A 13,425-nucleotide genomic window follows, 5' to 3' on the forward strand; every position below is an offset into this window, starting at 1 on the left:
AGACTCGGACATGGACGGATTTTTTTTTTCAACTGCAAATCTTCCTTTATACGAAACCCACATGCATTTTCTCTGTAGCTCAGGGATAGACTAGTGGATGACAAATTATCATTCCATAGCAAGTCATGTTCCCGGCTTGATATCGCCAACGAGTGGGCGCTACTGAAACTTGTCACCGTAGATACGTGAGAATTACACTCGCTTCCCGCAAACATGTGCCGACGAAACTAATTTTCGTCGGCACTGCTTTCTTGTTTCACAGCCACAACTTGCACTATATCGTTTGTAGGTGTTGCTTTGCAGCAAAATATTTGGTTTCCAGATCAGGCACGTACCCAGGATTTTTTTTCGGGGGGGGCCCACCACCTCCATCATCATCATAATCATCATCATCATCATCATCATCATCATCATCATCATCCTATTTTATTTCGACTGCAGGACGAAGGCCTCTCCCTGCGATCTCCAAGTACCCCTGTCCTGCCTCCAACCGATTCCAACTAGCCCCCGCGAATTTCCTAATTTCATCGCACCATCTATAGTTTTCTGCCGTCTTCTACTGCGCTTCCCTTCTCTTGGTACCTATTCTGTAACCCTAATGGTCCAACGGTTATCTAAACGGCGCATTACATGACCTGCCCAGCTACATTTTTTCCTCTTGATGTCAATTAGAATATCGTCTATACCCGTTCGCTCTCTTATCCAAACCGCTCTCTTTCTCTCTCTTAACGTTATGCCTAGCAATCTTCGTTCGATCGCTCTTTGCGCGGTTCTTAACTTGATCTCAAGTCTCTGCCCCATATGTCAGCACTGGCAAAATGCACTGAGTGCACACCTTACTTTTCAATAATAATGGTAAGCTTCCAGTCAGGAGCTGGCAATGTCTGCCGTATGCGATCGTACCTATTTTTATTCTTCTGTGAATTTCCTTCTCATGATCAGGGTTCCCTGTGGTTAATTGACCTAGGTAAACGAACTCCTTCACAGTCTCTAGTGGCCGACTGGCCATCCTGATGTCTTGTTCCTTTGCCCAACTATTTATCATTATCTTCACCTTCTGCATATTAATATTCAACCCCACTGTGACACTCTCTCAGTTAAGGTCTCCAATCATTTGTTGTTACTCGTCTGCACTGTTGTTGAATAGAAGAATGTCATCGGCAAACCAAAAGTTGCTGAGATAGTTGCCGTCGATCTTTACTCTTAAGCCTTTCCAGTTTAACAGCTTGAATTCTTCTAAGCACGCAGTGAACAGCTTTGGAGAACTTGTGTCTCCCTGTATGAACCCTTTCTCTATAGGTATCTAGAGGTCAGAAGGGTCCTGCAAGAAATGAAACGATGAAGAGCGGGAGGAGAAGGTGGAATAACAGTCGATTTAATCAAAGATGGAGGAGACATAATGCTTGGAAAACTGGCGACTCTTTATACGAAGTGTTTATCGACTGCAAGGGTCCCAGAAAACTGGAAGAATGCAGGCATTATACTAATCCAAAAAAAGGAGACGTTAAAGAATTGAAAAATTATAGGACCATTAGCTTGCTCCCAGTATTATAAAAAATATTTACCAAAATAAACTCCAATAGAATAAGGGCTGGATTTGTCAACCAAGGGAACAGGCTGGCTTCAGGAATAGATACATTACAATGGGTCACATCCATATCATCACTCAGGTTATCGCGAAATCCGCAGAGTACAATAAGCCTCTTTACGTGGCTTATATAGATTACGATGTCCCTGCTTTTCTTATGTAGAATTAAGGTAGCTGTAGAACCTCTGTAGATATTCTTACGCGAAGGAAAAGTCAATAGGACGAGAAACTATTTACAGATTATATTTACAACAACGGTTGCAGCGCGCTGACCGGTTAGATTCACAGCGCGAGCCCAGTTCGCTCTTCCTCCTCTTTTCTGGAGTGATGGCGCCCACGCGCCTCGTTAAAACAAAGAAATACCACACGCATGTAGCAATATTTTCCAAGCTTTTTACGTGAGCGTTCTGTACTCCTTGATTACGTAGTGCCTCTATGACTGCTGGTATCTCTACTGAATCAAATGCCTTTTCGTAATCTATATAAGCCACGTAAAAAGGCTTATTGTACTCTGCGGATTTCGCGATAACCTGAGTGATGATATGGATGTGACCCATTGTAATGTATCTCTTCCTGAAGCCAGCCTGTTCCCTTGGTTGACAAATCCAGCCCTTATTCTATTGGAGTTTATTTTGGTAAATATTTTTTATAGTACTGGGAGCAAGCTAATGGTCCTATAATTTTTCAATTCTTTAACGTCTCCTTTTTTGGATCAGTATAATGCCTGCATTCTTCCAGTTTTCTGGGACCCTTGCAGTCGATAGACACTTCGTATAAAGAGTCGCCAGTTTTCCAAGCATTATGTCTCCTCCATCTTTGATTAAATCGACTGTTATTCCACCTTCTCCTCCCACTCTTCATCGTTTCATTTCTTGCAGGACCCTTCTGACCTCATCGCTAGTTATAGGAGAGTTTCTGTATCCTGTTCATTACTCTTTCTAAGTGAGGTATCGTGACTTCACTTAGTACTGTATACAGGTCAGCTTAGAATTTTTCCGCTGCTTTTACTATATCTTCGAGATTGCTAATGATATTATCTTTTAGTGTATACACCATGGTTTGTCCCAAGCCAGGTTTCTTTTTTACTGATTTCAGGCTGCGTTCATTTTTTACGGCTCCTTCAGTCTTTCTCATGTTATAGTTTCGAATATCAGTTATTTTCGCCTTGTTGATCAGTTTTGACAGCTCCGCGAATTGCGTAACGCTGTGCGGCCGCCAGTCCCACACAACCGCGTAGAGCGCAGCACTCTGCGATTCTAGATGTACTGCGCTCACCGCGAAAGGTTACAAAAAAACACCCACATAAGCACAGCAGGGAAGTGGCTACGTGAGGCGGTTCGACCGAAAACTGTAGAAGCGTCATTCAAAGCAAGTAATTGTTCTCCACTTCCGGCAGCGTTTTCTCTACTTCCTTTTTAAATAAAAAGATGTTGATCCATAAATATTCTCCTAAACAACGGTTAACTTTTTTATTATTCGCTTTTCCTTGCAGTTTGGTTGCTGCCTTGGCTCTCACCCTTAGTAGATCGCTTCATTTCTCAACTCCTTGCGATTTTTGTTTCCAGTTGCCAATTTTGCACTAAAAGTGTTATACAATTAGGGAAAAACAGACGAGGTGACGGGCGACAGTCATCTTGCCTATGGTTTTAAGGGTTATTGCAGGGTATCATGATGGACGCACTTTCACATTATTTTATTTCCCACCTTATCTAACCCATATCACGTGTATATGGTTGCGGGCATCCGACAGCCTCGCGGCGAGCCATAACTCAAGGAAATAATGAAGCAAAGGGAAAAGTTAAACGCAATTGGCGTTTTCTCCGGCCGCAACTCGTTCCACGAGAGTACAGACCAGCTCAGTAACAGCCGCATCCCTTTCCTGGTCCCAGGATCAGCCTAAACAAAGAAGGTTGAACTAACAAAAGCAACAGCTATGCGCGTGACGGTTGAATAGATCGTGACAACTGAACGCATCTCGAGTTAATCGCATGGGTGCGGAATCTATGAGAAAACTGTCCTTCACATTACAAGAGATGCCGATAACTACCGCCATCTAAAAGGAGTGAAAAAGGCAGCAGAATGCTGACTGATTAATAGCTGCCAAGTCTCAACATTGATCTGGCGGCGCTTTAGGAATGTGTGAGGAGTGGTGGCGTGGGTGGGGAGGGGGGGGGGGTATGCCATTTGATTTCGGGGGGGGCCCGGGCCTCCCCGGCCCCCCCCCCCCCTGGGTACGTGCCTGTTCCAGATTATAGCCTAAATTTATGAGGGACATCGTTGTTCGTGTCGTGTTTCAAGTGAATATTATCCAATATACAAAGCCCTATACAACAGCTATTTATGCGCTATTCCTCTTTTTAGACGCACCGACGTTATGAACAGCGGTGGACATATCGAACAAGAGAAGGAGACAAAAGCAATGGTGCCACTCCGGCTGGTTTTCATTTAGTTTTATTGCATTTCTTATTTACTGGCGAGCGCGTTATTCCTCTAAAATATTTTTAAAGCTCCACACAGTGCATGTCCCTATCCAGTGGACAAGTATGCGGGGCATCTCATTTCGCAGGCCCTTAGGAGATTGTAAATGCCTGTTGCGTCGCTCGATATAGTGTGAATTCCTTAGGCGTACCTTCACTATAAACTGCGTGTAATTATGTATACACTCACAAAACCTCCTTCAAAGAAAAAAACATTCATTGAAACAACATGAATCACCAGTTCACTCAATATAAACAATTCAATAGAGACGATGTTCATGATATGTCTATTTATGATTGTTGCATTTGAGCTAAAAGCAAAATGTAATAGATCCTAAGCTGAAGAGAAAGCAAACACTCCGTTCACAAATCGAAGGAAAATATCGTTGTTACATTTATAATCACAGGCACTTTTCACGAAGGAAAAACTGCATATCACGTAGCGACACTTTCATTTTCTGTTGAAGTTGTTTCACAGTTCCAGAGCACTCAACGCACGCCACAACGGCAAAAGCTTCGTAGACAAATTCATGAAGTGAAACACAACATTGCGCGTATACGGTTTTCACCGTGAGGAACGCTTCGGTCATTCGCATTTCAAGGACTCCCAGTACTTGCATAGGCACGCACACAAAGCGACAATCACCTTCGAATACACAAGACTGCGAGTCACTATAAAATCCAGTGTGAAAGCGTGTTGTGCATCACGCCTGCATGGATAAGACCTGAACAATGAACAGGATCGCTCCGGTGGGTTCGTGACGGATAAGCGCCAAAAATGGACGATCAACGGTGAACTGTTTGAAGTGCACGAGGGACTTGGACACAAATTGCGCTTGCGTCGCCGCGACGGCACGTGTCCCCACCTCATCAACGTCCAACGCGCCCTTGTGGAGAATCTCGTTAAGTCGCAGGTCCAGCTGTTCGCTTATTCCCTTGAAATCCGCGGCGTCTGTGAAAGGCACCCTAAGCCCTAGTTTCTCGAGAGGAGAGCGCAATTTGAGCATCCTCTGCAAGCTCAACTTGGGAAGGCTGAGCTCAACTTGCTCGGGCTTCATGTTACCGATGATTTCGTCTATCTTTTCCGCGCTGAGGCCTTGCACGATGCTCGCGAGGGGGCTGTGGCGGTTTCGTGGAAGCATGAGTATCATGCTATACTGGTCATCCGCGTACGGCACCCTGAGAGCGTCCGCGTTCAGTCCGTCGTCATGCCCGAAGTCGAAGGTTTCAATGATGAACATTATGGGAACATTGGTGAAAGTTCCATCCTGGTTGCGGAAAACACGCTTGTCGGTGAACTCGGGATCGAACTGAGTTTTCCAGTCGCCCTTGAAATACATAGCGTTGAGCACCAGCATCTTCGTGGTTTCCTCGGGAGCCTCTTCCAGAAAGCGAGGTATCCGTCCTCGAGTCTTTCTGCTTGCCCACTCGTTGACCTCTTGGACGACGTCGCTTCCTCGGCCTTCGCCGAACTGCACTGTTGCAAGGCTGGCGTCAAAAAGCCGATTGATCTCTCGATAGTAGCTGGCATTAAAGGGAGCGCCTTCCTGAATGAGCACAGCCGAAGCGTGGTCCAAAGCTGTGGCCCTGTTTTTGCCACCTGGGGATGACATTCTCCCGAGAAGTTCACTCATGAGAGCACTTGAAGGACGGCCCATTTGAGCAGACATCTGGTAGGCCGTGCGTCCCCGCGCTCCCATGAGAACCATATGAAGGACGATGTTGACACTAATTGGGGAAAGCAGCACATTCTGGTCACCTAAGGCTTGGAGAAGGCTGATGCCCAGCCCGTTGTTGCCGTTCACAACATCGCCGATCGTTTTTTGAGACCGTTGTTGCGCTTTCTGTGCTTTGAGTTCACGGAGAGTGTCTAAAAGACCCCCATGGACTCCCAGAGGAGCCATAATGCAGAAAACGAGCCAGGCGAGCTTCATTTCCGCGTCTCCGATCGATAGCGACCTTCCACTTCGGACGCAGCTCTGCCGGCTGAGGGGCTGTATCCGCGGCGTGAATGGCTGTGCGGGGACAAGAAGCAAAAGTCACTTCGTGAAAACAGGCGTGGCGTACAACGAAACGCACTTGGGCCAGCGCAATAACAAACATTTTTCGGCAATCACGAAAGCATCAGGTAGGTCTCCGTCTGCAGCTGACGGTAACCAAACGACACTTTTTTTGCCGTGTTTCTATTCATGTGCAAGTATTATTTCGCGCTTTTGGCAAATGCTACTGCACTGATGTGTTTCCAGCGAAGGCTAGACGACTCTGGTCAAAATCCTGTAGTGCGCAGTTAAAACGACAAGCCATTTATTTCGTTTTTTACCATGGTCGTCGTTCGCTACTAAATGAGCACTTCGCTTTCTAACTCGCTTTGTTGAAATAAACGAGAAAAGCTTTCTGGAAAAAGGCGAACGCGAAACACGAACGCATGTTGTACGTTTTTTTCCTTTGGTGGCTCCTTACGGAAACTCTTTATAACTTACAAAACTGCCTTTCTCTGCAGAAGAAAGCATTACTACGAGTAGCCGTAATGTACGCCGTCTCAAAATTTACTGGGGGATTTCTTTTAAACACTATGTTGTTGTTTACGTCATAAACAGCCCGCTAAAGAAGCTACGGAACTAAAACGATAATATATACAAATGCCGTGTCGCTCAGTATAAACAACTGACACGCGTTCTTCTTGCGCTATGTGTCAAAGTACGGGAGCAGGAAAACGCCGAAACAGTGCGCCAAAGCTGTCCGCATTTTCCCGTCCCCATCCTAGCATGACTGATGCCAAGAAAACCGTGAAAATCCAACAACTAGCACCTTTCATCGCTTTTGTGAACACTGACACAACTGGTTGCAGACGAAGTGCTCCGTTAAAGTAGTGATCCAAAGTTCCTGGTTATCGCCAGAGGAACACTGTACAAGGCACGAAGTTTTGATGAACTGAAATACTTGCCCGTCGATAGACGACAGCCAGCCGTCTTAGAAGTACGGAGTGCCAACGAGCTGGTTGTTGAGACCCGCTGGACAGACGCGTTTTACTCGCAGCGACACGAGCGACAGCGACAGCTCAGCGAGGACGACGGCGCAGCCATGCCGCCCTTGTTTGAGCCGAGAGTCGAGCGCACAGCCGGGAGGGGAATCAAACGCAAGCCACTTTTTCCATTACCAGCGCGAGCGCAACGCACGAAAACCCGTTTTCGGAAAGGATGAGCAACCATCGGCGAGGCGCTCCGACAGCGAAAGGGCGACGCCGAGCGCGACAACAGATTTCAAGGACGCCAGTTTTTCCCCGCAGACACACGCGCTTCGCCGTTACCTGCCGTCGAGCGAGGCCGAGAACGCGGTCGGCGAGGAAGGATGGCTCGGTTGCGTTGAATGAACGGTGACGTTCACGCCCGAGCCGGAGTGCGGCTCGTAGGGGTAGGCCACTCATCGGGAGGAGATTAATTCTCGTCACGTGCCGGATGCGATCGTGGCGGCGAATCGACACTGCTACGAAGCGTACGCTCGTCAGTGTAAACCGGAACTCGCGCGGGAGAGCAGTTAGTAGGCAGTACGTGGCCGCGCGGACATTCCTTGTTGATTTTCTCGCTCCCTTCGAAGGGTCGACTCTTTCGGAATGCAATAGTGTCCTCGTTTCGAGTCACACAGGGCTCGTCTGACAGTTATATATTTGCCTAATATATCAAATAACTGCACCTCACGCTTAAATGAGCACGTGTGTAACACCTACCCGATGCGTGAAAGTGTCCTTCGATGGCACGTGATTATATGTCATCGCACACGAAGCCGCACGTGTGTGCACGCAGTCGAAGATGTTTAATGTTCTTTTTTCTTTCTGTCTCTGTCGTATTTCTGTGCCCCATTGGCTGCTCTCCTCGTCGTTCATTATATAGCCTGGAGTTGAGCCCTGTGTCCAAAGATTTTTTTCATATAAGTCTCTCTCTGTGTGTGCGTTACCGTGCGCGCGCGCGCTCGTGTTTGTGTTGTGCGCGTGAATGCGTGCGTGCGTGCATGCGTGCGCTCACGTTGTCTTTGTTGTTGGGGAGAGGAGGTAATCGCCGAGTGTGGCTCTCTTGTTTGACACTGATCAATTAGCAGGCGCCATCTAGGAAACAGTTACGTTGGTGAAAAAAGAAACGCCTTGGTTAGGATTGCGTAACCCATTAAACCACAAATATCCTGTGGACATCCCGATTAGATTAAAACACCCAAGTCCCGGTAGTGACCTCCAGTGGATAACATGAGGACATTAATTTTGGGATGTCCTATTTAAGACATAATTCGGACATCCACACGATTGAACTTCTGGCATCTAAACAAATACCCAACTTTAATCCTATGAATGTCCGATGGATGTTTTCAACGCGGTTGTCCCATATCGGACATATGTGAGATCAACACACACAATCCAACACGTAGTACGGGATCATATCATCCAATGACAAGTCTGTTCCACGGTTGCCCTCAGCGCACGCTCTTCTAAAAAGACATGTCATCCAGCAACGTGAGGCTGCTGCACTCAGGATGAAACTTCCGATGCAGACGATAAATGGAGAAGCTGCAATGAACGACCGAAACTGCAGAAGCATATCGGGAGGAAACGTCACAAAGTGGTAGGCAGGTCGCGGGAACATCTGCGCATTATCAAGCATCACCACCTACCGCAAGGCATAACCGAATCAATCGTGTCCTAGGCTCCTATGCTCTCCGAACATGTCGAGAAAGCCGAGTACTGCAACCTCTGCAACGGCTCAATCACTGTCGTAGAACAGAGCAGTGACTGCCTTTACCCAGTCGCATCACCTCTATCAGTTGCATGCGAGATTTGCGCTGATGTGTGCATAGTAGGTCACATGATTAACGCCGCCGTTTTATTGGATGTCTTGGCCCTTCTCTGTAGGCTCGAAATGTCTGAAGGTTGGTGCGCCCCGCGCATCAGTGCTGTGAAATTTGTGTATATATATATATATATATATATATATATATATATATATATATATATATATATATATATATATATATATATATATATATATATATATATATATATATATATATATATATATATATATATAGGCGAATTGGGGCTACCGCAATACAATGTTGGCGTCGAGTTGGGCGTGTTCGCTATGTGGCTATATTTGGGCTAGAGAAAACCTGCGACTTGGCTTTCTTGGAACATTAAATGCCGCCCTAATACACGCTGTAGAGGTGGTTCTCATCGAGTGGAAACAAATTTCGAAGGCTACGTTTTAGCTGTCTGAGCCGGCAGCGCTGCCGTGTGTGTGTGCATGCGTGTGTGCAACACGCTCCAGTGTGCTAATCACCATGGATTCTGGGTGAAACCTTCTCCACTTTTATTACGGTAAGCCGTCCTTTACTGCCATTTGCCTATTCCTGCGTGATGAATTTTGGTAGAGCTGACATTCGAGATTCATTTCGATAGAATGGGCTTAAGATCGGATTCTCCTCGGAGAGGAGAATTGAACCATGGGTAAGTCGGCAAAGCTTGCGAGAAACTATAAGAAAGAATGGGAGCAAGACCCCGAGCTCAAAGATGGATCGTGGTGGTTTGTCAGTAACGCCACAGATGCAGGTGATCACTGTGTTGTTATCGAAACTTATTTGCCACGATGACATCAGTGCATTACGTTACATGAACATCGCGCACCGTACTATTAGATTAGCAAGTGAGTTGTCGCGCTGCCCGCTCGAGGAATAGGTTCTATTCGCGGCCTCGGCGCCCGGATTTCTGCGGGCGTGAAATAGCACGAATCCAAGTGTACTTAGATTGAGGCGCACGTTAGTAAAACCCTGGTAGTCAAAATTGCGGCAGGTGGCAGGCCCCATAATAATATCATGGTTCAGGCACGGTAAAACCCAGAAATTGTTACTAGGACCTCATGAACATGGTTTGCTTTTTTGCAGTAACCGCGGTTTTTCGCAGTATACGACTCATCAATTGGTCGTCTACCTTTGGTCTTTGTGCGCCATCGCGGCTTTTGCCATTTCGAGGGAGCTATGTTCCGGACGGTGCTCGTCGCCGGAAAGGACTGTGCGCTTAGTGCCGTTTTGCGCAGTAATCTTTTGAAGCTTCGCTTAGACTGATGCAGACAGTCAGTGGCATGTGGCCTCTCTGAGTTATTTAAGCGCATGTTCTTGGCGTGCTTGAGACCTAACATAGCGGCTGGTGTAAATGGAAACTATATAGCGTGTGCCCCAGCTCACTCGGGCTAAGTTAATTGAAGAGAGAGAGAGAGAGAACAACATAGGACGATAACACAAAGTGTGTCTTGCGCGCACTGGTGAATTTCTCGGTCACCATTCCGTAAGTAATTTGAGAAAACGACATTCCTAATTCCTTGCGCAGTCACCTAAGATCTTATGTGAAGTTGTGCATCACATTCCAAAACATCATGCCCAATTCTTTCGAGTACGCAACGTCTCATTGTGTACTCTAAGCTTTCCGCTTTACAACGCCATAGCGCAGAGCGCGAACTAGGCTGCGAAGTGAGCAGAACTCTCGAAAGGTGTAAATAAAGTGATTCTTCTCGGCGCACTATACGGCGACGGTGATAAAGTGACAAGACAGCGATTCAAATGTCAGCTGCTGCTACGAACAAGGATCGCACGACGCTATATTTTCAGCCGTGCGTCTGAGGGCGATGCTTGGCATCCGCAGGTCACACCACGCGTGCGCGACGGACGAACGTGCAGGCAGTGGAGGTCAGGGACGATGTACTTTGAAGTCCCCACTGAGGGCGCTGCTCTTGCGCGTGCGATTAGCAAGAGGCGGTTGGAAGATTGATGGAAGAGAAGTAGAGAAACTACAAACAACGGAGGCACACAAAAACAAAGTTCCGAATAGGGGCTCAAAAAGTGTGCTTATGGGAATTCTTCGTGTTTTTTTGTCCTTTCCTATTTTTTTCTTTGTTTAACATAGGTAGGACATTGGGGAATATAGTAACAACAGCTCGGTGGCACAACCCACCACCCCATACCACTTATAGCATCCATTCATCTATCCATCTATCCAAGTGGCGTAGCTAAGTCGTCTGACACACGGGGCCCATGGTCTTTTGTCACCTCCCCCTTGGGTGTAGTAAGCAAGGCGAGAATATCGAAAATTTCCGGGGAGGTAGAGGGGTGATGATTCACCGTGATGTTTCAGCACCAGCACAGCCGCCTTGGATGCCACGCATGCCTCCCCCCCCCTCCTCCACCTCTTTCGCTTTCGTTCGCAGAGATCGCGACTGTAGCAGGTATACACGCTGTTTTATTTTCTGTACCAAATAACACAGGGTGCAGCACTGATAACTTGTGATAAGCGCATTTGCACATCCGCTGTAAGACTGTAAGGCTTGCCAGCCAATACAGATGCGGCATCGTGTAAAATATAGCTCACAAGTAACAAATACATTTTAATAAAGTTTTAATTAGCAATTTTAGAGGCAATGGTATAATTTACAAAATTGAAAGCCGACAGTCAGATGATGCCGAAAATGAACTTCACAAAAATCGTCGTAGGTACTACGGTGATGCAGTAGTTTGGCTGTGGATAGCCCTGAAACCATACTAAAATTAAATAGCCTGTCAGTGAGGCTGATCTGCCCACCCTGATAGAAAACGCCACCTGCTTTCTGCTGCGCGGATGCAAATTCTATTGCAATTATGAGTTCTCTTCATTCTGATGCATGAAGCCCTTCTTTATTTGCTGCTATTGGCAAACGTGATTATCAGAGCTACGGTACCGCCACAAGGTGGAGTACGAAACAGAGCACGCTTAGCGTCGAAGGCCGCGATGAAGCCCGTGCCAGCTGAAGCTTCAGCTACTGTTGGTATGCAATCGCAATGGAAAGAATAGAGAGCTCGATGGTGCCCTCTTTCATACATTTCTTTCGGTACTGCCATGCTGGGCCACCCACAGTGTCAAGGTACTGTAGGCTGTAGCACCCAAAACAATTTAGTTTAGAGAACAAGTCTTTGTTGAGATAATAATGTGACTTTTGGTCCGCAGTTCAACAACAACAAAATACTAAAGAGACGGTTAGCTACGACTAAGCGAGAGTGCTTTTATGCAATAACGCGAAACTGATACAAAACTAATACAAACGATACAAGACAGATAAATGGAACACTGTATACAGGGTGTCACAGCAAACGTTAGCCAGAGTTTAAAAATGTGCTAATGCCACGTAGCTGGACAGAACTAAGGTAATACTGTAACGCTAATATGCGAATGCCACTCTAGCTGCACAAAACCAAGGTAATGTTGTAACGGTAAGGCATTGTTGTAAGGTAACGCAAAGTGCATCGAGCGGTCAGTCTCGCGGCAAGTTTGCGTGTGTTCGCTTGCTTCTTTTACGCTCGGAAAAAACACTTTTACGTAGTAAGTATTGAGCAACATAAAGCTGTTCCGAGAATTTATAATGTTGCTCTACAATTTTCTCATTGACACTTTGGATCTAGTCATAATATTTGAGAAGTTGATGAATTAACAATACTAACTATATAATTAGGCAGAATGAAAAAAAATACACATTAATTTGAGTATCTCCAAGCGACGACAAGCAACATTGATTCTGTCCAGCTATGTGGCATTCGCATATTTTCAGACTCTGGCTGAAGTTAGCCGAGACAGTCCGTATATGCGGACGACACACAAACCATCATCGGATGGGCGCATCGCACGAGCACATGAAACGTTCCGCTAAGGCGAGTAATTTAACGACCACATGGCGAAATAATTTTTTTAGCCCGCACATTCGTGCAATTATTACGTAGGTTGTTGATAAAGCTGCAGCCGACAATTCAGCGTCGCTACACATCTAGTACACCGAGTACACGAGCTCGGGCTGCTGGTTACTGGAACATTTTTTACCATTTACGCCCAGTCAAGCCGGCTGAAATAGGGGCGCCTTGAGACATATGTTGCTTCCCCCCCCCTTGCTACGCCACTGCGCGAACGCGCACCCAGTGCGCCCAATTTTAGGTAATGAGGAAATCCATACTCGAGGAAAATTCACAAGTTTGCGCAACGAGGTCGCAAAAACAAAAAAAAAACGTCTTGGCGTGATTTAGCCCGGACATGCCCTATAAGATCGTAGTATATCTTAGGTGAACAGTACACCTTGTAATAAACGTGGCTTTAATTCTTTATTCTAGAGATTGGATTGCACCATCAGGTGCACACGTAAGCAGGGATACCTCTAAGATGACGTACTGCAAAGTCTACAAGTGAAACTTGACGCCGCACATGCAATACTTTTAAGTGCACATGACAAGACAGACGCACATAAATAATGCAAATAAAGGTGCAAATAAAAATGGCTATATTTTGCTACAATTATTTTTGCTCTTTTTTCG

At 46.2% G+C, this 13,425-nt stretch overlaps 1 protein-coding gene across 1 annotated transcript; it reads right to left on the minus strand.

Annotated features, from left to right (window-relative positions):
• Window positions 1–4,004: 4,004 nt before the first annotated feature.
• On the minus strand, window positions 4,005–7,301 carry LOC135919224 (leukocyte elastase inhibitor-like). The gene is made up of 2 exons (XM_065452923.1): window positions 7,010–7,301; window positions 4,005–6,080 (listed from the first exon to the last, which is right to left on the minus strand). The coding sequence occupies exon 2, from the start codon at window positions 5,997–5,999 to the stop codon at window positions 4,770–4,772; it is 1,230 nt and encodes a 409-aa protein (XP_065308995.1). The 5' UTR covers window positions 6,000–6,080; window positions 7,010–7,301; the 3' UTR covers window positions 4,005–4,769.
• Between the last annotated feature and the right edge of the window lie 6,124 nt (window positions 7,302–13,425).

The sequence above is a fragment of the Dermacentor albipictus genome, chromosome 4, assembly GCF_038994185.2.
Source record: "Dermacentor albipictus isolate Rhodes 1998 colony chromosome 4, USDA_Dalb.pri_finalv2, whole genome shotgun sequence".
Taxonomy (NCBI): domain Eukaryota; kingdom Metazoa; phylum Arthropoda; class Arachnida; order Ixodida; family Ixodidae; genus Dermacentor; species Dermacentor albipictus.